The 27,095-nt window shown below is 38.4% G+C and overlaps 1 protein-coding gene across 2 annotated transcripts in view; it reads left to right on the top strand.

The window, feature by feature from the left end:
- The first annotated feature begins 206 nt into the window (after positions 1-206).
- Positions 207-27,095, top strand: part of LOC136293307 (neurabin-2-like) — a 40,813-nt gene continuing 13,924 nt past the window's right edge. For both annotated transcript variants that reach the window (XM_066189929.1, XM_066189930.1), the window contains exons 1-15: positions 207-300; positions 831-2,691; positions 13,524-13,656; positions 14,050-14,170; positions 14,683-14,787; positions 14,969-15,089; positions 15,518-15,664; positions 17,417-17,470; positions 19,234-19,463; positions 21,089-21,185; positions 21,266-21,455; positions 22,264-22,415; positions 23,215-23,548; positions 25,925-26,009; positions 26,588-26,659. In XM_066189929.1, coding sequence (XP_066046026.1) covers positions 1,081-2,691; positions 13,524-13,656; positions 14,050-14,170; positions 14,683-14,787; positions 14,969-15,089; positions 15,518-15,664; positions 17,417-17,470; positions 19,234-19,463; positions 21,089-21,185; positions 21,266-21,455; positions 22,264-22,415; positions 23,215-23,548; positions 25,925-26,009; positions 26,588-26,659 — 3,452 coding nt within the window. In that variant the 5' untranslated portion in view covers positions 207-300; positions 831-1,080. The remainder of the gene's footprint in view (positions 301-830; positions 2,692-13,523; positions 13,657-14,049; positions 14,171-14,682; positions 14,788-14,968; positions 15,090-15,517; positions 15,665-17,416; positions 17,471-19,233; positions 19,464-21,088; positions 21,186-21,265; positions 21,456-22,263; positions 22,416-23,214; positions 23,549-25,924; positions 26,010-26,587; positions 26,660-27,095) is intronic.

The following is a 27,095-nucleotide window of genomic DNA, read 5'->3' on the forward strand; positions in this document are numbered from 1 at the left end:
AGCGAGCGAGGGAGGGAGGGAGCGCGCGCGGGCGGGCCCGAGACACAGCGCGGAGGAGGGCGCGGAGCACCGTGAGGCCGGGGAGCGGCGCGGGCGGGCGGGCGGCGGTTCCGAGCGCGCCGCGGGGGCGGGAGGAAGGTGGAGTGAGGAGCGCGGGGCGGCGGCGGCAGGGCGGGGGGAGTGGGAGGGAGGGAGGAAAGGCGGGCGACTGTGGCGGCGGATAATGATGGCGTGGTGCGTGCGGCCGCTGGGCGGCCGGGAACGCTGAGGAGAATGAGGCGGCAGGACCCCCGCCCCCAGGTAGGCTGGCTCGGAAAGTTTGGGGCAGGGTACCGGGGCGGCTCCGCTGCGCGCCCCACAGGCCCCGCGGCGCAGAAGCGCCGCCGCGGGGAAGCCCCAACTTGGGGCCGAAACTTGCGGCTTCCCCCGTTCCGGGCGGCGCGGGGAGCCAGGGCCCCTCCGTCCCGCCCCGCCGCGGCGCGGTGCGGTGAGTGCGCGGGGTCCGGGCCGGGCCGGCCTCCCCCGGGCGGCAGGAAGGGCCGGCGCTGCCCTCCCCCGCCCGCCGCCCGACCCGGCCTGGCCCAGCCCGGAACGGCCGGCCCTTAGCGGAGGGGCGGCAGCCGGAGGGGGCGGGGGCCGCCCACCGCCGCATCCCCCGCCAGAGCCGTCAGGTCGGTGCCCGGGGAGTAGCTGGGTCCGCGCGTCCCGGCCGACACAATGGGCTTCATCCCGCAGGGAGGTCTAGGGCTGCGATTCCCACCCCCAGTTTCGGATTCGTGTCACACGCCGGCGAGGCCCCGAGTTAATGGAAACTCTCTGTCTCTCTGCAGATGGCTTTCCGGCTACGGCGATCCGCGCTGGGGATAACACCCGATGTGGCCATTCACGCGCTTTGATTTCTTTCTCTCCACGTACGGTCCCCTGCGTTCCATTTCAGTGCGAGCGGGGACGCTGACTGAGTGAAAGGCTGCTTTTGGGATCTTCTGTGGGATCTACTGGCTGGTGTTGGAGGGTGGAAGCTTTGTGCTAGCTTGTTCTTCCCATTCTTGTTAAGGAGTGGAGGGAGCTTTCTCTTCAACAATGATGAAAACCGAAGGCAAGGGGGAAAGGACTTTAAGAAGTGCTTCTCCACACCGAAATGCTTACAAATCTGATTTCCATGCTATCAAATGCTCTTTTGATGGTGTAAACAATCCTGATAACACTTCCAACAAAACAGGCTTGCATCAGAAGCTGAGCACCTCTTCCAATGGAGGGGGAAGTGACCCGCACAGTCGAGGCAGAGCTGCCACTTATGGCAACAGAGTACACAAGATCAAAAATATGTTTCTGCAAATGGGAAGCTCTTCCTCCACAACCTCTTGTGAAAGCAGTCCACCTGCTGAGACCAAATTAATCAGCCGGACCACGGCAGCGGAGTATGGATCTTCTCCAGGTAGTCCATCTTATCTCATTGTCCAAAAAAATAATCTCCTTAATACAGTTACCAGCCCCAGCAGCGGTCCTGTGGATTCATTGTCCTTGTCTTCTGCTGCTGACAAAGTCATCCGTAGCAGCGATGAGGCAGACTTGGACAAAGTTGCCCTGGCAGAAAAATTTTCCGAGACCAGGAAGCTTTTTGAGAGAAATATAAAGCAGCGGAGCTCAGTGGACAGATATTCCCCCAGCAAATGTGAAAGAAGTGAAGATAAGAGGAGACATGGTTCAGCTTCAGATTGCAGCACTGTGGTGGACCACTTCAGTTTTAATACAGAAGCAAGTCCTCCAGTTGCACTGGAGAAAGTTGAAAGTCAAAGTAATGAGGAGCTGAAGCAGCAACATGCTAATAGTGGTTCCAAATCTTCCTTCCTGAATGCAGGGCCCATTTCTAGGAGGCTGGAAAGCTTTTTGGGTGACAGTGATACTGAAGAATCCAAAGAAACTTGCAAGAATGTTAGTTCTCCAAATCAGGACCCTTTGAGAGGCCAGCAGACTTTGAATTCATCTGCTATTGCTGAAGGATGCCAGGAGAAGGGTGCATTCCCCAAAGTGCCTGAGATCTGCAGAGATGAGCCAGGCAAGGCACTTGAAAAAGACAGAAGAGAACAACTGGTACTTGAGAGAAGCCTGTGGAATATGGGCAGTGTGCCTGCTCAGGAGGCTCAGCAGACATCTGATAGCGTTTGCTCCTGGGTTTCTCCGGCAGAGGGGACTTGCACAGAGCTTGTTGCACAAGATGAAACCTCAGGGCATGAAAAAACAGGGTTGGAGAAAGATCACGTTGATGAAGAGCATCAAAAGCTCATATGTCATGTGCAGGAAGGGACGAGAAGTGACTATGCCTTAGAAGTGGTAGAGGAGTTTACAGATGGCAGCAAGACCAGTTGGGAAGAAGAAAGAGATGGGATGTCTGTAAGAGATGGTCCAGTCACACAAGTTGAGGATGTTCTAGAGCAGGAAGAGGACCCTGAAGAAGAGGAGCAAGCGTTGGAAAAGCAAAGTGAGGACTTCAGTGATTTTGGAATAGAGAATGCAGCTTTTGATGATGACAGGGACCAAGAGCCAGAAGACCAAGAGCCTGAAGGCAAAGAAATTTTGGAGGGAGGGGAGGACTATATGTATGACAGTGAGTATGAGGAGTTTCCTGGACTTTCTGAAGAGGAGGATCCAGCGCCAGACCGAAAAGTCAAGTTCTCAACAGCTCCTATCAAAGTAAGTACATTTGAGTTTTCTTTTTTTTAAAAAATGTTTTGCAGTCAAAAGTACTCAGGAAATAAATTTTGGGTTTGTGTTTTTTTAAGTTTTAACGGTTTAAGAAGTGCAAGTGTACAGCTTTTATTCAAAGCTAAGTATGAGAGAAGTTACCGCTTTAGAAAAATTATTAATTAGTCTCAGGTGATTTCTTAATTACAGCTGCTTCATAAGCTAGTGTAGTGAAGCACATGAGATTTTACTTGCTGGACTTATTCAGGAGCACAAATCTTTTAGGAGTAGATACAAACAGCTGACCTTTAATACTTGTTTAATACTTGCATTTGTTTAAAATTGAGGCATTGCATTAGTGCATTAGGAAGGATTATTTTCAGTTTTCCTTTTGGCACAAAAGTTTGAAAAAAACCCCCCACGAACAAAGCAATAACCCCCCCCCCCCCCCCGGAAAACTTCATATTCAACTTCAGACTTGTTTATGGAATTAACTATAAGAAAATATCAAATGACTGGTTCTTCTCTATTTTAAGATTATATAATTCTCTCCAATAATAACCATAGGTATGTTGTTTGGTTCTAATACTGATTGGTGAATGAGCCGCAGAAGTGTTCACGTGAGTATTCTGGAGTTATGAAGTTGCAAAGTAAAAGTTAGAGGGCAGGCTGGATAATGAGGAGTAGTGTAAGTTACGACTTCAATAAATTAAAAAAGATTAATGTGTCTGATCTTCCCCCACCAAAAATACCCACAAAATAAGTACTTTCACAACTCAGACTAGGTTTACCTATCGTCTCTTGCAGACTTGAATTACTCTAGTCTTTCTTAAACTTTGGAAGGAGAATTGGGAGACATAGATGAGGATGAAATGGGAGTCTGTACAGACTTTCCTCATCATACTTCTCTTCTACTATCACATGAATGAAAGATACCATCTTTAATAAACAGCTTTTACACTTCGTTTGTAGGGAGTCAGGACTCAATTTTACTGGTCAGAGGGATGTAAAAATTTTGTTGATTCTTGAACTTCCCACAGCAGAGAGCTGTAATTTCCCAGTCTGCTAGCACACACCAGTGCTGTACCCCAGAAAATGTTTTGATTGTTGCAAAAAAAATTGGCGAAACCTGAGTTTTGTTGCGTGTGGGGTATTTAATAGTCCCTCCATAGGCAGGCTGACTTTATATGGCTTTCTTCTAGTTGATGTTGCTTTAGTGGTGACCTGGAGCAGTGATGGGGAGAGTGCAGCTATTGAAAACTGCATAATGAGTCTGGTGAGGGCTGGGAGAGAGCCGGAGGGGCATCAGTCCATTTTCTACATGCATTTGTGCACTCAGTAAGTGAGCAAAGTGCCGTGCAGAGTCTACTGTAAATGTGTTGAGTGACTTCCTGCTGTAGGCAGAGTTTTACTGATCATTGCTGATATGCTGCGGAAGCAGTGGCTGGTAACAGACTTTTGCCTTCTCTGCTCTGTCTGTGCCAGACCTGTTTAAAAGCACTAGTAGGCATCTCAGTGCCAACTGTGATGGAAGCTCTTGTGTAGACAAAACTCAGGTTTTGGTAACAGGCAAATTAAATTTATGTTAAACTATAGCTGCTTCTCTGAAAGCCACAGGAAACAACCTGTCTTGGATTATCATTTACACAACTGAGAGATGAATGGTTAGAAGCAACCGATAGCAGTTTCGTATGAAAAATAACGTAGTTCTTGCCATAATGCCCCACTTGGATTGGCAGAATAAACTGTACTTAATACCAATAGGGTTATTGAGATACTTTTTAAGGCCCTTAAATTGAAGCTTGTGTTACTTGCCTTCCTTTATCCCCTTTCAGTGAAACTTGGCTGTATCTTTCCTGCATTGCATATAGGGATCTCTTTCTGCATGTTATTTTTGATGGGTTTTCCTTCTTTGTTCCTTTTGCCTAAGCAATGATTTCTGTTCCCATGTCTGCCTTTTTGCTTCATGTTTTCTATGATACTTAGTGGGAATGGGTCATGGTTTATATGGTTTTGGGGATTTATACTCTGTAAAATAAAGAATTCCAACTTCTTTATGCTTACCCAGAACTTTCTTTAGTTGTGTATTTTTAATATCTCAATAACCTTTTAGAAAATCTCAGTTTTCCCTCACAGAAGGAAATCTCTCTGTCTTTCTTCATAGATCTCGGTGCATCTTAAATTGGAAAAGAAAAAAATTTCGGTGGTAGCTGAAAGATTATTCCTGGTCCCCACCACAGCTTAAGAGCAGTGCCATAGTGAGAAATGTATCCTAGTAACTTCTTTTTTCAGCTTTATTTAGACTAATAAGTTTGACTAAAATGTGAGTGCCATTTCCAGACATTCACAGCCACTAGAGAAGGTCTGTGATTCTTCTCCTCACAGATGCTCCTGAGAGAGGCCAGGCTGCCCTTGCATTCTTGCTGTTTTCATTCTGCACCTCTCTAGTGATCACAATGAAGCCATCTGTGTCTCTTGCAGTTGCTGCATAGCAGGTAGCTGGTAGAGCTGAAGAATTCAACTCAGAGTGTATTGAATTCAGAATGTATTGGGCAAGAAAAAGCACATTCTTAGATCTTCAGCATTCTGCAGTGATGGAGCTTTGACCGTTTGTATTTGAAATATGCAAAAGAGAGGTTGGACGTGTCTGAAGGTAATGGGTAGAACTTAAAGACACCTGAAAAGTAGCATTTATACTGCTGCAACAAAGAGAAGTTGATTAATATTTCAGTTTCAAAGCTTCTAGTCAGTTGTAATATTGGCAATATTAATAAAATTGCCAAGTTGGTCAATATCTCAAAGAGTAACAGAAGGAGACTGTGGAGCTCCCAGGGGGTGTATAAGGTAGCTGACACTGTTAGCACTGCATCTGACCTGTGATGGAGGTCCATAATTCTTGACATCTGTAGCAGGGCTTGAGAACATAATTTGATCTGATAATTTCAGAAAAGATGGAACATAATTACACAAGTACTCTGTTATTTTACATTGCCTCGTGCCTGCAAAAGCAAGCAAGAGGAGACTATTAAAAAGAAGTGTTTCAATTCTGTAGAAGCTGTTGATAAATGACATATGGGATTTTTTACTTGCTGTGGGTGACCACACTCTCTAAGTCCTGCTGCTCTTTGATCTTTCCAGACCCTGGGGAGCATTTTATCTCAGTTCTTGTTTCTCCTGGAGTAGTTTAGAGAGTGATACAGTACAGTTATTAGCAGAACTTCACCTGGGTTTGTGTTATGGTACATGAGCAATCTTCAGTCTCTTGTTGCCACATATGAAGCCAGTAATGAATGTAAAGCACACTCAGCAGTTCAAGGTATTTGCAAAGGAACTGAACTTGTCTGTGTCTTAAAGTTTTCTGAGTAAACTGTGGAAACAATCAGCATTACACACAATGCAAATAACATCAGGTAATTCTTCTGTCATCCCTTTATATTTCATTTTGCCTTTGTAATGTAGACATTATTTTGTTTTCTGAGATTGCCTTGAAAGGCTTTAATTAACATGAATGTAATGACGGAGTGCTGCTTGACATTTGTAAATTTGAAACTTTCTGTTGGGAAAACAAATGCTTGTTTTCAAATTGATTCCTTGAGGTGTTTTCACCTCTGACTGTGTCAAACTTTGTCCTCAAAGCCTTTAATAGCACAGTGACTAGGTTCTGCAATGATTTATGATCCTTAGACATTCTGTAGCTGAGGTAGGCTGAAAAGATAGTACAGCTGCTGCTGCTGTTTGCTTCTGTTAGTGTTATCTAGATTATGCTGCATGGGAGTGTCTGTTCCCTGCTTTTTGTGAATAGTAATATATTTTGAGATGGTTTAGTCAGGAAAACAGTTTAAAAAAGTAAACAGAACAAACCCCAAACCTTCATAAAGGCATCACTTTTGTATTTTTCACAGCTGAGCATAAATTTATTTTATGAGGAAACTGAAAGAAGTTTCATAGTTTGTGTTGTTCTAACCAGTCAAGTTTCAGCTGCTTCTGAGAATATGGAAATCCTTCATAATATTGTTATTTGTCTTGCACATCACAGTAAAGCTGTTTATATATAGCTGGGCACAAATGGTGGTCTTATTCAGCCTGTCCTGCTCTTCAACCTTTTTAGCATAAAACTGCTTGCTGTGGAAGTTAATGAAGAACTAAACGAAGATACGCCTTGAATTAGATGTCCTGTATGACAGCAAATGCTTTTAGGAGATGCACAGATTTTCTAGATCAATGTGTAGACTCTGGAATACTGTTTTAACGCAGTGCTTCAGCTTCATCCAGCCTCTGGTGTTTGAACCGTTCACTTGTGTACTTAAGATGTCGTTCACAGAAAGGGATACAAAATACATGAAAGACACTAGCTGGTTGAAGATACCCAAACCCTCCGGTTTCTTTGGTAATTAGAGAATTGATGGCTGCTCAGCTGTTTGTCAGCCATTGCTCAAGCACGTCAGTAAAGTATTTCTGTGGCATTAAGAAACAAGGATGTGATGTGGGTGAGGGTTGATGAAGGAAAATAGAGATTTGATTTGAGAGTAGGTTTAAACAGAATTGGTTGATATGTGGGAATTCATCCTTTTTTTTTTTTCTTGACAGAAATAATGTGGTTTTCCATTATGCTTTGTTTGGGATCTTTTCCAATGACAATTTGCTTGTTTAAAGTCATAGATTTTATTTGTTTTGAAGCTCTGTTTATCAACATTATGACATTTGTAACTTAACATCAAAACAACTTTCCTTCATATTTTCATCTCAGTCTCTCCACGGTGCTTTTTTGGTGACTTTTCACAAAAAACAATCCTGTTCTGTTCTGTCTACATCTGAGAGTATGGCATTCCTGCAGCTTTAACAGTGTGAGATGTTAAAAACATGGATAATAACTGGAGGAAGAAGGTGTATGTTTTCACACACGTGAAATTTTTTTGTTGTTTTGGGGTTTTTTTGTGAGAAGGAAATCTTTAAACCCTTATTGAAAGTTCAGTTTTCATATAAGTAAAATGTTTCTGAAGTTAAATGTTTATTAAGCCTAAATGCATTTAATTCTTTGTATAGGTTTACTTGTGTTACACAGTTCTGTGGCAGATGTTTCTGGTGCCTCTGTGGTCCTTGTTTTTTTGATTCTATGATGGTTGTTCAGCTGTCTGGAAAGAAGCTCTTTCAACTCAAGGTGTCTTTGGCTTTTTTTCTTTTCTTTTTTTTAAATCATACATCTTCTGGTTTGATTTTTAGTAAATGTTTGATCTGTAAGTTTTTACAATAGTAGATTAATTTGGCATTTCAAGAGTCTTCAGATGAAAATCCTGTGCCAGGATGTGGGGCTATAGAGCAGAAATCTAAACTGGAACAGAAAGAGTAAAGAATTTCTTTTTATGTCTTGGCTCACTGCTGCAGCTGCTTGACTCTTTACATTAATACCTCGGTGCATTTCTAACTGAATTATTCTGTAGATGCAGTTAGATGATAACATACCAACTGACTTGCTTAATGTATTTGATTATTCTAGAAAACTATAGAAAAATAAGAGAATGTTGAGGTTATGGAGATCAGCTGCCTGTCCTCACTCTCTTTTCAGTCCCTCCAGCTTCTAACTTCCAGCAATTTTACCTGGATTTAATAGGAAGGAGAGAGGGTGTTTAAAAGGTATTTTAAAGTACCAATTGGCTTGTGGAAAATTAGCACTTGTATCAGAGGTGCATATTCATGGCCTCACTGATGACAGGGCTGCAGCTTTAGTTGAAGTTACTTGTTCTTTCTGGCTTAATATTAGCTGATCACTATGCATGCCCAGCCTGTGCTGTCTTTTACACTTTTACTCTGTAAGAATAGGTGTAGGGAACAGGAGGGAGAAAAGGCAGTGAATATGAGGCATTTGAGAGTTTCATGGGAGATGGTTAGAGGAAACACTGAGGAGGAGGTGGAGGTCAACAAAGTTAAGCAAATTTATAGGAGACAAGCTGAGTAGCTCAACAGTTAAAGTGCTCAAAGTTCAGTGACTTTTTGATGATGATTACTGTTGTTATGACGTGAGAATACATAACCTAGCCAGGTAAAGGATGAACCAGCAGTAGCTGAAACTTTTTTGTAATTTACCTCTGGAGAGATGGAAAAATAAATGATCCCTTTCCATGTAATTCTAACAAAAAGGAAGGTAAACACTAAGAAGGACATCAGTAAAATGATGCTTGCCTGCATTATCTGGGTACATATTTTGTAATCTTGAGATCATGAGGATTGTGCAGAGTTTTTTTACAGGGTTTTTACATTTTTATTTAGTAGTAAAGTATTACACAATATGTGAAATTCCTTAATTTTCAGACATTTTCTTTCATCACCCTCTGATGTGACTTGGCGTAGTGAATTGACCCTTCTTTTTAGACAGCAGGTATTGATCATTGCTAATGACAGTATTAATCCAGATTAGTTAATAGAGTTGATCTGGTACCCCCTGGTGACAGGGTTACTTTGTTGTTTGTTTTGTTTTGTTTGTTAAGCAGCGCTAATGAAATTCTAACCACGTGGATTTTGGAAGTAGAGGGGAGAATAGGATAGCAGCAGCGAGATGTCTGCTTGAACAGAAGAGGGACATAGTAAGAGTAAACTGTAAGGTGTACAATATGCTTCAGTCCTACCTCAGTGCTACTATTTCAAACGATTATTCACGGGCACTTCACATTTTGCCAGGCATCACCTCAGTTTGGAAAGCTGAAACTGTTTGCTGTTGGATAATTTTCCCTGAGCTTTAACTTGTGTTTTGCACGTTTGGCTTTGTGGAGTGTCAGTCCACAGGCGCATTCAAAGGCAGCGCTGTGTTTGAGCAGCAGGTGAGCCCGGGGTGTGGTCCTGGCTGGGTGTGCTCCGGGCGGCGTCACTGACACCTCGGGGGCTCTCTCACATGGTCAGGGTTGCTTTAACCGCCTCCGCAGGTGTTGTGAGGCTTTCCAGCAAATACTGCACGCTTCCATGAGAACTTTAAAGTCATGTTGATGTTGCTTCCATTCTAATTAGTTGGAAGCCCTTCCAGGCAGTTCCTGATTTCCTAATCTTACTGTTTAATTACTTTCATAATGTTCTGCTTTTCATTAGGCACAAACAAATCCATACGCTAGAAATGAATGTTGGAGCTGAGGTCTTTGGACTGTGTTTTGTTACTCGGCAGCATTTCCATGCAAGCAGATGGTAAATTAGTGTTTGCCCTCTAAATAATTAATATTCTCCTAAAACTAATATCGTACTTAAGTAGACATTCTTCTGTGCTGTGAAGAGTTTGAAGTATGTGAAAGTAGTTTTTCTGTGATAATTCTATTTTCTGTGTTAGCACTAAGATGATATAAGAAAATTTTTGTTGTATTGTAGAACAGGAACTGAACGGTAGGATCTTTTAGACAGGCTGTGTTGGTGGTTCTTGAGCACTGGTCTTGAGGATGTCTAGATTAGCATCTTCATAGAAGATGCAAAACCAAGTTTTGCATTCAAAAAGTGATTAATTTTTCTGGTGTGAATAATGTAACTAGTTTTCTCTCCCGATAAATATATATGGTGTTCAAGCACTAAGTATATTTGAAAACTTACCATTCTGTGTCTAACAGTTTAATTTAAATAATTCTTTAATATTCAGCCCTTTATCAGAACTTTTTGGGATTCAAATTAATTTTATCCATTCTGAAGGAAAAAGGTTTTAAGTTTAAAAAAATGTTTTCAGATAGAATTTTGCCATTTGTTTGCTTGACGGGATCCAAAAGTTATTAATGTTAGGGTAACCTCCTGGATATATAACAAGCCATGGTAAAAGGCATGTGAAATTCACCTGGTTTCCACAGTGAAATAAATCTGTTTCCCCTGTGTTGAGTCAATAACTTGTGTTTGCTAAAGTATATATTTTAGAAATACCGGTTGCAGTAGTAATAATTTTACAATCTCTAGCTAGCAGTGGCTTCTGACTAGTAAGATTAGAATTTCTTTTGTCTGTAATGCATTTGATTCAATGACTAAACCCTGCCAGACACAGTGCAGGGATGAACATGTTTAGCTTTCTCATCAATCTTCTAAACTGTTAACTTACATTACTTACTATCCATGTTTTAACTGTATTAAAATGTTGCTTTTGCTACTTGGCAAGAACAACTTGCTGACCAGTTCTGTATTTTCTATATTAATATCAACATTTTTTCTCTCTCATAAAAGATGAACACAATGTTATGATTCCACATGTATACAATAAAAATTTCTATCTTCTATCCTTGACTCTTTAGTCATAGTGTTTGGAGTGTGCTTTTGCTTTTCTTTCTGTTATTGCAGTGTTTGGCTTCCGGTTATAAGTTTTGCTTTTCCTCTATTCTTTGTAAATTGATCTTTTTCCTCAAAGTTATTTTTCTGAAGTTTGATGAGGGGTGTGTTGTTCTTACTATTTTGAAGTGGGGCTATCTTCATTTAATTCTGAGATTGTGATTTTTAGAATATTACCCAATGTTCTCATACAGTTGTCAACTGTCACTTTAGGACAAAAGTATGAATTCTTTCTCTTAGTGAATTACTCAGTATTTGTTTCAAATAGGCTTTTCTTAGAAAGCTAATATACATAAATATTAGTAGTCCTCATTTTTGTAGGTATGTTTATGCTGTTATTTTATTAATAGCAATTATAAACATCACTGGAATTTAAGGGACCAGTAGTTTTAAATTCTGTTATCTGTTCCTGGCAGATGAAGAATTCCTATGATCAATTTTGTATAAAAATGAGCAAATTCCATGAGACTCTCAAGTAGAGTTTTGTTACTTTTAAGCTGGAAAAAATAAATCATTTTCAGAAGTTCCAGAGATATTTTAATGCTGGTGGCCCAAGACTTGCAGCGTACATAATGCTCTTGTTATGGTGCAACTTTGCTTCCCCAAATTTCTAGCATTTTATAAATTGTTGTGCAGAGAGCTAGTCATGCCTGTGGTAATGTCATTCTTGGGTAGATAGTAACTCCTTGCATCATCTTCTGCTCTGTTAGACCACTGAGTTGTAGAGAACTAAGAAAATGCATTTGTCACTGTCTCCAAAATGAATTACTGCCATTCTCCACATTTTGCTCATTCAACCATTTGATAGTTGTCTTTTTAACATTTTAGTCAATGTTAATAATGTGTAGGAATTTGTACATTTTTTTCATGCCCTAGTATTTGATTTGTCCTCAAGAACTCAAATATTCTCACAAACAAGTTAATAATTTGTCCACTCATGAACTTCCTTTTTATTGAAAATTCATCTTATTTGACTATGTTTTTGGAAATGCTGCTGTTTTTCTGTTGGGATGAAAAGTAAATAAACTAGGCTGGTCATGTTCCAAAGGGTGAATGATGCTTCACGAAATGCTTCTGCTGCATATCCTATTTAGCGATTTGGGGGCTGAGGAGGGCGACTAATTTAAAGAACTTGGCCACCTTTTTTAGCTAGTGGTAGAATAAGACCATTTAGATGGTTTTCTTTATCTATTTTGCAGATTTTTTTCTCTAAAGCTCATGGAAGACATACTGTAAGTGTGACCCTTGTTGTCTTTCTGTGCCCAGTGGTTGCCTACTGCTATCTATATGACAGTCACAAGGAGTTTGTTTATTAACCTTTATGCAAGACTTAGGAAGAACACCTTCTAAGGAAAGTTCTTTTATTGTGGGAGACATAAGGCTTCTGAGAAAGGATTTCTTCCTTCCCTTTCAGCCAGGTGGATCTAATCTTGCTTGCTTACTGGACTGACTATATGGCCATGCCACGTTTCTGGAGTAGATGTTTCACAGGGTTTGGGAAGAGTCTGTGAAGCTGATCTCAAGTTGTAGTCTGAAGGTGATGCAGTAGGCTACTCATGGGAAATACTGAATTATATTGGGGTTTTTTTGCTAATCTGTTTCAATGACCATTTTTCAGTGTCTGAAGGTACTGCTCTGCAGAGCTAAAGCTAAATAGTAGTGCATGTAAATTCACAGGGGAAAGGTTAATTACAGTTAATGCTGTGGTATTTACATGATTGCAGTTACCTTCCTAGGTAGTCTTAGCGGAAAATACAGCAGTTGCAAAAATTTAGTAAGCCACTGGAAATGAACTTTGTGTCAGTGCTGCATGTTCTTGATTAGGGAGATGCTGCTGCAGCTGTAATACGTGTTTTTTTGTCTTACAGTGCTGTTGAATAAAACACCCAGTACCTGCAAAACATTTAGCAGATAAACCTTATTTTTTAAGATAAATGGGGATGCAATATTTTTCCTTTTTTTCCCTAATTTCTTAATTTAAATAAAATTAATGAACATGCTGATATGTAAGATTAACCCTGTTACATATAGTTTTTTCTTCCTTTCTAGATTTCTGTCTTTAATTTGGGTTGTTTGTTTATCTCTTTTTTTAACAATTCAGAAACTCAGCTGGAATGAATACTAAAAATAGTAATGTATGTAGCAAGGCACTTCCTTTTCCTGGGAAACTGCGTGATTCCCTTGCAGAATCAGAAAACTACATCTGTTTGAAACACTGCAATTGGCAGATGGTGTGGGGGGAGGGAAGAAGAGAGGAAGGATTTGGTGGAATGTAGTCCTAATAAAAAAAGTCACACGACATCAAAGAGGGGCTGACTGATTTCTTTTGACTGTTTGGTGCATCTGCAGGATAAAATCTGTTAAAGTAATCGTTTTGAAGCTTTTAAAATGTTACTTCTGTGCAAGCTGGAAACTGACAGCAGCAGTATTTACTGAATTGATAGTTGTTTAGAAAATGAGATCTCTGAAAATACCACTTTAATTTCATTACAGATTGTCTTTCAATTATATGATGTTTGAAAGGGGGTGAGAAGACATTAAAACCAGTTTTCTGTTACATTTCTTAGGTTTTCAGTACTTACTCAAACGAAGACTATGATAGACGTAATGAAGATGTTGACCCTGTGGCAGCCTCAGCTGAGTATGAACTTGAGAAAAGGGTGGAAAAAATGGAAGTGTTTCCTGTGGAAATTGAAAAAGGTGCAAATCAAACCTTGAACATTTGCAAGAGATACTGTGGGAACAGAAGATAAAACCATAACTGTATATTCCCTGAATTTAGGTGTCTGTCACATCCTGAATGTGTGTCTGGGGTTAGATATGTGGCTAGTTCTGGTAAATTTAGTGAGTGTTAACTGGCCAGGCCTCTACTAAGTGCAGATTGTCATGCTGAATTGAAGTTAGGAAGGCTATAGGGCAAAAAGCCTTTAAGTAGTATCTACATATAAAATATGTTCTATTTTTTTTCTCTTTTTAAAGTGAATTTCTATTGTCTTTTGTGTGGAAGGACTTGGAATACTTTGAAACAACTCAGTACTGCTAGCTGTTAGATCATATGTCTCATAGCTAATGTTAGATTTTTGAATCCCTTAGGTGACAGGGGTCTGGGCATCAGTATCATTGGAATGGGAGTTGGTGCTGATCAGGGACTGGAAAAACTTGGTATTTTTGTAAAAACAATAACAGATGGTGGAGCTGCTCAGAGGGATGGACGGTGAGTTTTTCATTGAATCGATTATGTTTTTTACAGATTTCCAACTGAGCCCAGTTGCTTTCATTAAATATGCTTAATACTGTGAAAAAAAGTACAAAAGCTTAATGCAGCTGAGTGAGTATCACATTCCTGCTGTATGTTAAATTAAAAAAAACCAAGTTATTTATTACAGGACGTTTTCGCTAAGTAACTGTAGATCTGCTTACAGCACATATGAGAAACATTAAAAATGAGCCCATGTGTAGAAGGACCACAAAATCATGTTGACACCCCAGAGCACCAATTGCTGTGTGATGAGTATAAAAAAACATGAGGTCAAATACTGTGTAAATTTTAATTGATGATTTGTGTAGTAACAGGTTGAGGAGACTATTTTTAAGCAATGAATGGTCTCAGAATTTGTCATTGTAAATACCAGTGAGCTTTAAGTGATATTCGTCATGTCGAAAGTGTTTCAAGACAAAATACTATTGTTTAACTGATAGCTAAGCATTTATTTATTTATTTTGCAGAATTCAAGTAAATGATCAGATTGTTGAGGTTGATGGCATAAGTCTAGTAGGAGTTACTCAGTTCTTTGCAGCCACTGTACTAAAGAACACCAAAGGCACAGTGAGGTACGTACGTTTTCTCTGAAATAGTATTTTCTTTGGGTCATTTTTCATTCATGGAGAATGAAACCATATTATGACAATTTTACAAAGATGTTGTGGAAGGCAACATTGTAGCAAACTCATTTCTTAAGCATGTGGTAAGAAATTTTGCTGCTAGATAATTTGGGGTTTTTTTTTCCTGCAGGTTTCTGATTGGGAGAGAGAAGCCAGGGGCTGAGAGTGAAGTAGCCCGTCTCATTAGTGAGACCTTAGAGCAAGAGAGATGTCTGTACGAGCAGCACTATGCTCATGATGATACAGAGCAGGTAGAACATTGTTCATGGTCTCTCTGCTAATGGCATAAATGGGGGGGGGTTAATCAAACTGAAGCAAAAAAAGTATAACACCAGCAACTTGTTAAAAACGGGAAAATAAGCACTTCATTGCACTGCTGTTATCAAGGCACATGATTATTGCTTTATCACTAATCCAAAATACACCTTTAACTGTCAGCTGCGTGTGATAGTTTTGTGTATGTCTTTCTTAGCTCTCTTTCATAGAACTTTGATGAAGGTGTTTGCAAGTCATCTTTAACACTTACTGAAGGTATAAGAAATTAAAAAGGAATAGTAACTAGTCAAGAGAAGTTTTGCAGCTGGTTGGATTCCTTGATTGTATGCTTTGGGTATTGCTACTACCATACTGCAAAAGAGTTTGTGTGTGTGTTACAGTCATGATTTTCTCATTTTGTCAGGATGATGACTATGATGATGAGGAGGAGGATACATATGAGTCACATTTACATGGAAAATCTGTAGAAGTTTTTGATCTTCCTGAAAATGAAGATATTGGTTTACTACTGGATATGGATTCAGCACAGTCTCTTCTTAAATTTAAAGAGGTGTTGTAGCAGTTTCTTAAATATTCCTTGTGGTGCACTGGGGAACATCTGAACCTTGTGGGATTTGGATATGATCTCCTTCATGTTCCCCCTTGTTGCTTTGGGTTTGTTTTTTCCCCAGAGTCACCAATAAACATCTCTGGTAAATGTCCATTGAAATGTAGGCCTTCTGTAATTTTTTATATTCGGTTTCCCAAGGCATATTTACATTAAACAATTGTTTGATTTAAATTCGATTTTAAAAGCCCTTGGAAACAACTGGTAGAACCCAGCCCCAACTCTGTCCTTGTTATGTCTGAGCATTGCATTAGATAGAGATAGGATGTTTCTCTTAGTTCTCCTGTGGCCCGTTGGCCTTTGCATGTGTTTGCTGCCCAGTAGAATGGCTTTAGCCATGCAGAGAGCATGAGGGGTGTGCCAGTAGGCCTGTTTTTAATGCTCTCAAGTGTTGTTCTGAGATGTTGATCAGGAAGACAAGAAATACGTATCTAATTTCTTGGTTTAGTCCCTGCAGTCTTCTGAGAAATCTGTGCACATAAGAGCACTTGATTCTGTAGATAGGCATATTTTTGGCTTGGAGGGTATTTTTATGGTGTGTTTTTTGGAAGGAATGGATTTGTAAACCCTTTTGTAAACCCAATAGGGCATTCCAGGCTCTGAATCACAACATAATTGGAAATAGTACAGTTCTCTTTTCCCAGGGTTTTTATAAAGGAGCATATTTGCTTTATTCAGGGCTTTGGGATTTAGTCAGGGACTTAAATGGCACAGCCTTTGGCATTTAGGAATCCAGGCTTCTCTGGTAGATTTAAGTGCCTGTCATTTTCAGTCTGAGAGGAGAAAAATATACTGCAAAGAAACTGTTTTATCAGTTGTTATTTGCTGCTGCATCAGCTTACTTTTGTGAAGGATTGGTATTTTGCAGATCTCCTAAGTTTGTTCTCTTGATAACATTGCTGATGTCATTGTAGAAGTAGAAATTTCAAGCTGCTGATCTGTAGAGAACATTTACGATTTTTCTAGGTTTGGAAGCATAGCAGCAAGGTGAAGAAGCTTCTTAAGTGCTGTATTTATTTGAGATACAATTATAATCTCATGTAGAATCATTACTGTGCTGTTACTAACACGATCTAAATGAAGAATAGTCGTGGATTCACCAGTTTTAATTTGGGTTTGGTGCAATGTGCCTTGACAAAAAAGGGAATCTCTGCAGGGCTACAGACGGAAAGCAAGATACAAGGAACAATTAATACTGTTAAAAAAAATCTTTGCATTTGGCTTAAGTGTAGTCTTTCTGATTTCTAATAATCCTATGAAGATTTATGGTGTAAAAATACATGGCTTAATTTTAAAATAAAGCCAGCACATTTGTTTTTAAGTGCTGATTGTAAAAATATTAACTATTGTTAAGTTTTTCTTTTATTCTGTGTATCAGAATCATAAGTGCATTGCTGCCTTTTCATTACCCTGGCACATTGAAATGTTACTGTAATCTTTTCAGCTTTCCTAATGTATAGACAGCGATGGGAGATTTTTGGGGTGATTATGTACTGTGAAACTTGTTTGAGTAATTTTTAATTTTTTTAAAATAAAAGCTCATGATTACTTCTCCTGTAATTGACAAATAGTTACCTGACTTTATGCCACTTGAACAGTGGTTTGGGGGAAGAGGGAATCTGGAGAAATACTTAAAACTAGCATTTTCAAATGTAATTTTATGTGTGCTTATACAATTTTTTTCTTCTCTTCCAGCTACAATTAAAACATGCAGTAACGACAGCTGAAGTGAACCAACTGAAGGAGAAAGTAATTTTTCAAAGAATATTATTATTGGTAGAGTTTATTGTTGGGTGGTTTGTATTGGGGGGTTTTTTGTTTTGTTTTTACGGCTACTGATTTTACCAGGAATAGGCTGAATGCTAAAGGCAGCAATCTGTTTATGCCTCAGGTGCTCTCTGCTCTATGTTATGCTAGGCAGACATTTCTGAGCTGAAGAGCAATGCTCAAATTAAAAATAAAATTAAAAAATCAACCAAACAAAGCCCCAAAAGTCACATAAAACAACTAAAAAAACTCCATCCCCCAAGTCTCCACTTTAAAATGAACACTTCAGTATTAGTGCTTAGAATAGCGAAATACAGTGTGAAGAGCTGTATGAAACAACTCATAAAAAATGATGAGAACATTATCAGTGGATAGAACTTGTCTTATTTAAGAATAGATTTGGCCAGACAATGGTTTGTGGCTGTCTTTCTGTTACCAGAAAGTTACCCTCTTTCCCTCCTCAAATTTCTGACCTGGTCTGGGCAGAGAGTTCTTTCCAGTAATTTTGTTTTTTGCTTAAGATTGGTTCAGGGCCTCTGCTTATTCTGAGAAAGGGTTTCTTGTTCTTTTTTGCTGCTTTTTCCACTGATACAGATTTATACGTGGCTTTTTTCTGAAAATACTGTGTGTGAACGAGCAGCTTTTTATCCCATTGCCCTTCTGTGTTGCCCTGCTCAGAAATGCGTATCCTTGGACAAGTTTCAGCACATTGCTGGGAACAGGTAGCAAGTGAAGAGGGCATAGTGCTTTAGTTTGCAATAATTTTCAGTAGCAGTATCTATTTGGGTATTTCATGCACTCTGCAATTGTTGAGGCAAGGCAGACAAAGCCACTTGAGACAGTTCCCTTTTTAATTTCTGACAGGGCTCCTCCTTTTCTAGTATTCTTGGTATGCGGTCCAGCTGGATTGCACAAAAGCTGTTAAAAATGTTGGTGTTAGTACAACTTATAATGCCGTTTTTAAATTCAGGAAATTTTTGGTCCTTTCAACATCCTTGTTCCATTGGCAGGTGATCTTAACTGCCTTCAAAAGCAGGGATTTATTTCCTCAGTGTAAGTAGTGCCCCAAAGAATGAGGCATGGACAAACCTAAGCTGTGTCTTGCCTGTTCACTCCTCCAAGGCCTGGAGAGCTTCACATTAACATTCCTGTGTGTAACATGGCTGCTGTCAAGCTGGAGGGGTGGTATCCCTTTCCTTTACTGAGGGAATATTTAGTGGTTTTGTACATTAGCTCAAGAAAAGGAAACGCTGCACATGCCATCATTGATTAGGAAGACCAATGTCATATAAAGTTACCAGGGAAGATCTGCTGGTCATGTTATCTTTATTCAAAAAGCTGTTGGTGACAAAAGAGTAGAACAGGGAGCTTGTCTTATACAGGTTAAGATTCTTTATCTGCAGTTGCCTTTGAAGGTATTGAAAATAGGCCTCTCCTGAGATATTAAGATCTGGTGAGATCTTGAATATAAGCTAATAATACAGGTCTTTATCATTTAATCTGTCTAGAAAGATGCAATACCAATGAGGAAGCAGTAAAAGACTTCGGGGTTTCAGTTCTAGACTTCCTTAGATTAACAAGGGTTGGAAGGGTTCATGTGATTACTTTAAAAGTTCTGTGCTGTTTTAATGTTACTGATAAGTATGTAACTATTACTAGCTATTCTCTACCTAAACATGTATCAACAGCTGGTTTTTATTTCATCTTTTAGTTTAGATTAATTCATTAGGTATTAATCTTTTCAGTTAAAAGTTGTTGAAGCAGAAAAAAGCGAATGGAAATTTAATCGAGCCCAACTACAACAAAACTTGGATGAAAGCAGGGAGAAAATTAAAAAGTTAGAGACCTACTGGTTAGAGGCACAAAATTTATGCAAAACAGTAAATGAGCGTCTTAAAGAGACTCAAGAACAATGCGATGCCCTTGAAAAGAAGTACAACAAGGCCAAGAAATTGCTTAAAGACTACCAACAAAAGTAAGTACCCCAAAATACCAGGTCTCTATTCATTGCTTGTATATTTTGTGCAACTTGGGGAAAGCTGTCAGCAATACCTAGGGGAATAGGATTTGCTTAACATACTTTATTTTCCTTTATTAGAGTGCAGGAAAGCTGTGGGCTATAAATGCTGTATTATTCCATACCTTACATCACCAGCTTCTGGAAGGGTTTTCTGAAAATCTTGCTGCTGCTTTTGATTCATAGCTAAGGAAAAATTCTTTAATGTTTTGATGACAACTTTTTAAAAACAACTTAGTTTAAAAGCTGTAATGAAGCTATACCTTTTGGAGGGACTACTTGAAATTCGCTATGAGGTATTGGACCATACCTCTTTGTGAAAAACCCTCAGCTTTGACTGACCTCAATATTCCAGATAGAGTAGGCATCTGTAATAATAGCCAGATGCATGTGATTTAGTCTGAGTTAGTTGTAGGAAGAGTAAAAAGAATTTTGAGAAAAATTGAAAGTATCTAGCCCACTGAAACAGCAGCATGAAAACAGTATCTCCAATCTGTTAAAGGGTTTGGGTTTTTTAGTAGAAGTAATATTTTTTATTGGAAACACCTGTGGGGGCCTCCAGGACTGTTGTTATGCAGTAGTGTCTAATTGTTCTACAATCTTCCCTCTTAGCTAAGCAAGAGGTAATTGCAAAATACTTGTAGATGTGACCTGATAATACAGAACACAACTGTTGCTTTTGGTAGTTGCTGTAAACGTATAGTGCTCTTGTTCCCAATTTCTCCACTTGTTACTTACTTTTAAAGACAATTTATTATGATCTTTTGCTCTGTAGTCCACATCCAGAAATGTTCTTTTTCACAGTACGTTTTTGTGCTGTTCGGTGAGCTTTTTAAAGGTCTCCTTTCCCCTCTCCTCCCAAGCTTATCCGCGTGGAAATTCAAAAGTACGTGAAGATGGCTGCTGACATGCTGCTTTCCATCCCCTCACTGTTTAGTAAATTCCCATTACTCATTTGATTGTCCCTGAAGCTTTTGCATCTGTTGTAGATGTTTTATTTTCTAGTTTGGTATGTCATTCCACATGGCACAGGCAAAAGCAGCTTTCATTTTTGTTTCCTTCTTGTAGTCATTGTTTCTTTTTGTAAAACCCAGCCATTGCAATTGCTGTAGGATGAACCAAGTAGAAACTTGAACTGCAATTCATTTTCCTACAAAGAATTTTGCCATAGCTTTTGGAAGGAAAATATACTGTGTGTGCATGTATCTTTGTGGAAGACAGTAGGATGCAATTATTGAAGTCATGCATGTATTTCAGGCTTAAATGCGTATGCAACTTGCCACTTTTAAAATGAGAGATGGTTGTAACTTTGCAGAAAAAGTGTTGCCACACATCCTTTTTCTGCCCTGAATAAATTACAGTCATCTGTATTTTCTTTTGAGGGCAGTAGAAGCATACAGATAAACACGTCATTTTATGACATTATAAGATTAATGAATCAGTTATACCTTACAGACTGATTTTTGTTGCCATTCACTATTGGAATGCTTAGTAAATGCAATTGTGCATATTTCTATTTAACATATTTTTCTACATTTCTGTATATTACTGTTTCATAGACATTTATATATTTCTTTCACCAGAGAAATAGAATTCATGAAGAAAGAAGAAGATCATTCAAAGCTACTTGAAGAGAGAGACCAGAAATATGCAGAACAACTGAAAATATATCAGGAAAAAGTAAAGCAGTATTATATTTTGAAATAAACTTCTGGATTGTTGGGGACTTTTATCTCACTTCTGAATTTTAACTCTTGCAGATTTCAGAGCTTGAAAATAAATTAAAAGCATATGAGAAAATGCCTTATGTGTTTGACGGTGGCAGTTTATTGGAAGATGGCTGTCAAAGTCCAGGCCAATCTAATGAACAGTCCAAGATAAAAGAAGACTATGAGAAAGAAACCAAATCAGTAGAAGAAAGAATAGATTCTTTAGATATGCTGATTTCTGGTAAGTGGATTGTAGTATTTTTTATTTGCACTTAAAGAAAATTAGGAGGAGTTATATGTGTCGTAGTTTTTTGTTGTTAAGAGAAGCGTTTGCTGTTTCATACTGACTGGGTAAATGTTTTAGCTCAGTCAGTGTGGATACTTGAGTTTAGATTCCCCCAAGATTTTCAGTGTGGTTGTAATGTTTTTTAAATGTTGTGAGAAAGAGGAGATGGATGGAGAGACAACTGTTTTAACTGTTCTTCAGATTCTCTGTTAGTGAAACTAATAGTGGGACTAAAATACTGAGATATGTCAGTTAAAATCCCATTGATTTCAAGCTATAATTTACAGTAAACTTGCTATTCTTTTTTTTTCTTGTAATTTTATGCACCGAATGTTACAAAATATCAGACGGCAGTTCAAATGAGAATTAAAATTTTTAAATATTTGGCAAATTCTTACTTTGTAAAGAGTTTCTATCCTAAAGAATTAAGCTAGGAAAGCACATTTGGGGCACAAATTTTCATCTGTTAGGGAATGGAATACAGTTTTCAATCCTTAAGACCATTATATTCTGTTGGATTTTATTATTTTTTAATGGAAGAAGTTGGGTAAAAGTATATTTCAAATTAAATAGGAATTGCTATTGCAATGTGTAAAATAGTGTAGTATAATATAAAAAGTCTTCTCATACAGTAATGGTTAGCAGGTAGAATAATTCTGACTTAAATTCTGAATATTTTTCTGGACAGTGGGTTGGTGAACTTGCCTACCAGTTGTTGCTGGGTTTTTTGTTTACTTTTTTTGAAAGTATGTATTTGTTGCAGATTTTGATGCTTTTGTTGGGGATACTCCCAGATTAGACACCAGTGCCCACAAAGCAAAAGCTCAGCTTGCTTTGAAAGTCAAACGCCAGCCACCTTCTCGATCCAAGCTGAAAGAATCTCTTGTGGGTGGACAGCAGACTGCAGATCTACAGGTACTGACACTGGTACTGACATGAGAATCGTGTGCTCTGGATACTGAACATGTGTTCAGTTTTATCAGTATTTGCAGTTGTTGTAAGTGTTCTTCATTCAGGCTGTGCCAAGGCATTGTAGTTTTATGCTGCATCGAGTGAAAAAGCCTTTTAGGGTTCATAACATAAATGTGAATTCTGGGTGTTTTTGTGGCACAGTTAATTTGAAGTTAACACAGAACTCTGAGCTTGTTCTGTGCTACTTCTGCTTGCTGAAAGATTTTGATTCAGTGATGTGTTGTGAAATATACTAATTTATCTTGTTCCTTCATCTGGAACAAGTTAGTTACCAAATTTTTTCAAAAACTAAAAAGTTCTGAAATACTTCATTATTCTATACGTCATCATTTGAGTTCACAAGAAGTGTACCAGTAAAATGTTCTCATGTTCCTGGAAAACAGCTGAAGAATTGAGGTATAGATAGTCAATATATGGGAGCCTGTCATAGAAGCAGAGCACTGAACTAATTCAGACTGGAGACTGGCTACATGGAATTGGAATGGCTAAGGTGTACCAGAACATTTCTGATTTGCCTAGGAAAAGATTATTTGGGATGTGCAGAAAAATGTGTATAGAGGTGGGTAACAGCCTATAAAATCAGACTCATGTGATTCAGGTGGTATCCACAAGTATGTAAGTTCAGAAAATCTGCTGAACTGAGGAAATTGGCTTAGCAAATCCTTCCTCCCTGGTAAAAGAAACAGACAATAAATGAGTATATGTCGTATTTATCATAAAATAACTTTCAAATTTATTGAAGGATGAGGATTCAGAAGACAGTGTTCTCAACAGAGAATCTTCCACTATCTACCTAACTAAGACCTTAGAAGCAAGTGACAAATTACCTCTCCCCTGCCTGGATGACACAAATCAAAAGAGTGAAAAGCCTGAGAAAAGAGAAAGCACAGAAAGTCCTCTAGAGTCAAGTCCTTCTGCTTCCACACACTCTTCTCCAGTACACAAACCAAACAACGAAAATAGCACAACCAGCTCTCGTTCACCTCCTCCTGAAGGGATGACTCCAAATTCTCCTCAAGGGTATCTCAAGAATGTTAAGCAAAGAGAAGCAAAAGGGAAAGGAAAGGAAGCCAAGGGTAAGACTTAAGGGTTTATTATTATTTTAATTCTTTGGGACTAGAGTTTTACAAATTTTAGAAGTAATCAGTAAAGGTCCTAATACGTTTTGGCAAAGCACTAGCCTCATAAGTGGCAATGTACTGGGGAGAAAGTCTGATGGATTTCCTGATTTCCAGAAAAATTCATTGTTGGCTTTGTGCTTCCAGACGTTATCCAAGTGTTTAAACAAGATACAGATTCTGGGTATTGTGGGAATTACTGCTTTATTCATCATGCCTTCTTAGAATATTTGTCACTTGAAGAAGGTTAAAGGTATTATAATCCGCTTAGTCACTACTAATGACTATTTGATAGGAATAGTTGGTGTTTTTCTTATGAATAATTGAAAAAGGGATCTAATATAATCTTTTAAATGTTTGATATTTTCTGTAATCAGCTAGTACAATTGTATAAAAACAGATGACTTGCTGTCTTTGCCATACAGCTCAGACGAAACCATTCTTTTAATTCCCTGAAACAGGATTTGTTTTATACTGTCCTTATTTTGTATGTTTCTATAAAGTCTCAAACAAAAATAGTGTTTAAAAAAGCCCACTTACTAAGGCACATACCTAATACATATGTGATTTTGCTTTCTTTTCTGCATTTTTTTTGTGATGGCAGAAGCAATGTAAACCTTTTTTTTTTTTCTAAATTGGCCCCTGGCATTGCTAATTAATGCAGTACATGAGGATTTGTATTGAAAGCTTGCTCTTTGTGAGCAAAATGACACTAAATGCTGTTTCTGCTAGATTGTTGCTTTCTAACTGTATTTAAATGTCTGCCTATTATTTTATTGAATTAATCCTTTCTATTACCTTTTCATCCATTCATGTATTAGTCTGTATTTTAACTTACTGTGCTGTGTTTTAGAAATTACCTCTTCTCTTAAAATACTACCTCTGGAAATAGAGGTGGAAACAAATGTCAGTATTAAGAGTAATTCCTTTGGTTTTGTATTCAAGTTGATAAGAAACATAGCCTGTGTAACTGTAGTTATAATTTATTGGATGTTATATATTTAGAGAGCTTAACTCAGTAGCTAAAGTTCTAATGTTGATCAGAAGCTACTGATCAGATATCCAAAAAAAAAGGGGGTAAACTCTTGACTATCCTGGCTTTCAGGTACATAAACTTTGAGATAATCCTTCCTGAAATATATAATGGTTATTTGCTGATGGAGTGATGGGCAGTTGACCTTAATCTTGTGTACTAAACAGATTTTTGGGCTCTGTGGTCCTTGAAGGAGTCTGTGTATATCATGTCAGGAGTTGTTTTGAAGGTAGAGCTTAAAATTTACTTTGTCTCCCAAAAAGTGAACTGCATCTCTTTCACAGGTAGCTAAGTTAGGAAACACCCGATTTGCAATACCAAATATATTTCAATTATTTTTAAGAAGTCTAGTAACCAGAGAATTTAAAAGTAAATACATTTCTGACTTGCACTAATCTAATCACAGTCCACTGAGAAGTGGTCATGCAGTGCTTGTCACTTAATTTTGCATAAAAATTGAAAAGTTGGTATTGAACATGCTTCCCTTGGCACAAAAATTGGGTCCTAAGAGCTTGTATTCAGTTTTGAAAATAAGAGTCTTGGAGGAACTTCAGAGTCCCAGTTGTTTCTTCAGAAAAGTCACAGTTTGTATGCCATTTCCAGTAAGCTCAGCTTGTCAGGAGCTGTCTGCTCTCCAGGTACTGCCCATCATGTTGGTTAGGCACACTTTCTGAAGCTGGCAGCTTGTGTATGTAGCCCATGTTTGCAGCAGCTGGCCTGGACTAGCTGCTGAACCAAAAATAATACTGAAGGAGCATCTCTAATACTTCAGGAGTAAAAAAGAAATACTAAATGCTATATTTGCCCAACTGTTGCCTTGAAAATTCATTTCTTGCATCTTATAGTGGTTGTGTGTTTAGAAGTTGACATTTTGCAAAAGAAAGGTACTTTTGTCTAAACCTGTCAGATACTAACTTTTGTTTGTAATTCATTAGAGCAAAATACTGTGGTAAGTTTTACCTTTCTGTAGATAGTATAGAATTATTCTTTATCAAAAAGAATAGGAATATTTTTGAATAGATGTCAGCAGCTGTTATGTTGCCATTTTTCAATGGCCTTGTATGGCCGGAATGATAGGATGATGCCATAGAGAATGACTTAGGCTGGCTGTAGTATTTTCAGTTATTATCTGTGTGTGGAAATGTTATTATCAGTTATTTTCAGTTATTATCTGTGTGTGACGGTGTTAAAACTGTCACCCAGGTCTTAGTATCTGACTTACAAGCATCATCATTAGTAGCTGAAAATTGCAGGTATTTTTACAAAAACATTTTTATTTTTCACCTCTCAATGAAAAACAGAAGAAAGGAAAAATGAAGACAGGACAGCAGAAACAAACGAAGGAATACCATCAGGGAAGTCCAAAAGGAGATTTCCAGATTTTGGGTAAGATTTTACATGTGTTCCTCTGGAAATAAGTGTTGTTTTGTGTTATTTATGAGAATATTATGTTCTCTAAATAAAACTATGCCGAGGAGTCCAGTAATGCTACTTCCTAACACCTCTGAAGATGGGTAAAGCTTGTTGAAGCCAGCTAACATTAAAGACTTCGACTGGTATTGCAATAAATGCATCATAATGTATAACATAAAAATCAGCTGATTTTACACAGTGGTAAGTTGCTCAAGTTGCTGTGCATTGCTTAGGAGCATTAATATAGCAATAAAACTCTGGTTTTTCTCCTGGTTGTATCCACTATATTGTAGGTTTCTTTAGGCATTTTCTGTCTTTATTTTGGCTATCTGTGGCTTTTGAGAGGGTACTGTCGTGGTTCTTAAGTAGAATATGAATGCTAGAACTTTTTTAATTGCATGCATAATCTGCAAAATTATGTTTATGTGTAACAATTTAAATGTGGCTTTTTGTAACTGTTGAAGTCAATGTAAAAACTAACTTGCTGATTTAAAGAAATGTTGCACCAATTAAATGTGAGTGCTTTATGAAATTTGTTTTTTTCACTTCAGTGGATTGCGGAAATCTGGGGGCAAGGGTAAGAAGCAAGAAAAAGAAAATCTAAGAGGTTCTCTGGACAGCAGGTATTTATTTTATTAGTTTATACATACATGGTGCATTCCTAAAATTTGTAACCTAAGGATTTCTCTAAAACTGTCATTAATGTTTGATCTTAAAGTACATTCTTGAATAACAGTTGCAAAATCCTGTGAAGATTTAATGATACAGAGATGAGCTTCTAATCTCACAGGAGAGAATAGATGAGATAACATTAAAACTGTATTTTGCTTAAGAAGATGAATGTTGACTAAATTGAGTTAGCAATTACTTGAAATTGTTAAATTGTGTGAAATACTGCAAAAGGTCTTAAATTTGTGTTATTAAATAATTCATTATTTTGCATGGATATTTGAAGGCAAGTGTCAGTCTTCATTTAGGTTGTACTGTGAAACTGGTAAAAATCAGTGGTGTGTTTTGAGTTTGGTCTTGTTTTTAAGGGGATAGTTGTGTATTTGAGGG

This window comes from Chamaea fasciata, unplaced genomic scaffold (assembly GCF_029207755.1).
Source record: "Chamaea fasciata isolate MVZ Bird 193981 ecotype frontalis unplaced genomic scaffold, bChaFas1.0.hap1 SCAF_8, whole genome shotgun sequence".
Lineage (NCBI taxonomy): Eukaryota > Metazoa > Chordata > Aves > Passeriformes > Sylviidae > Chamaea > Chamaea fasciata.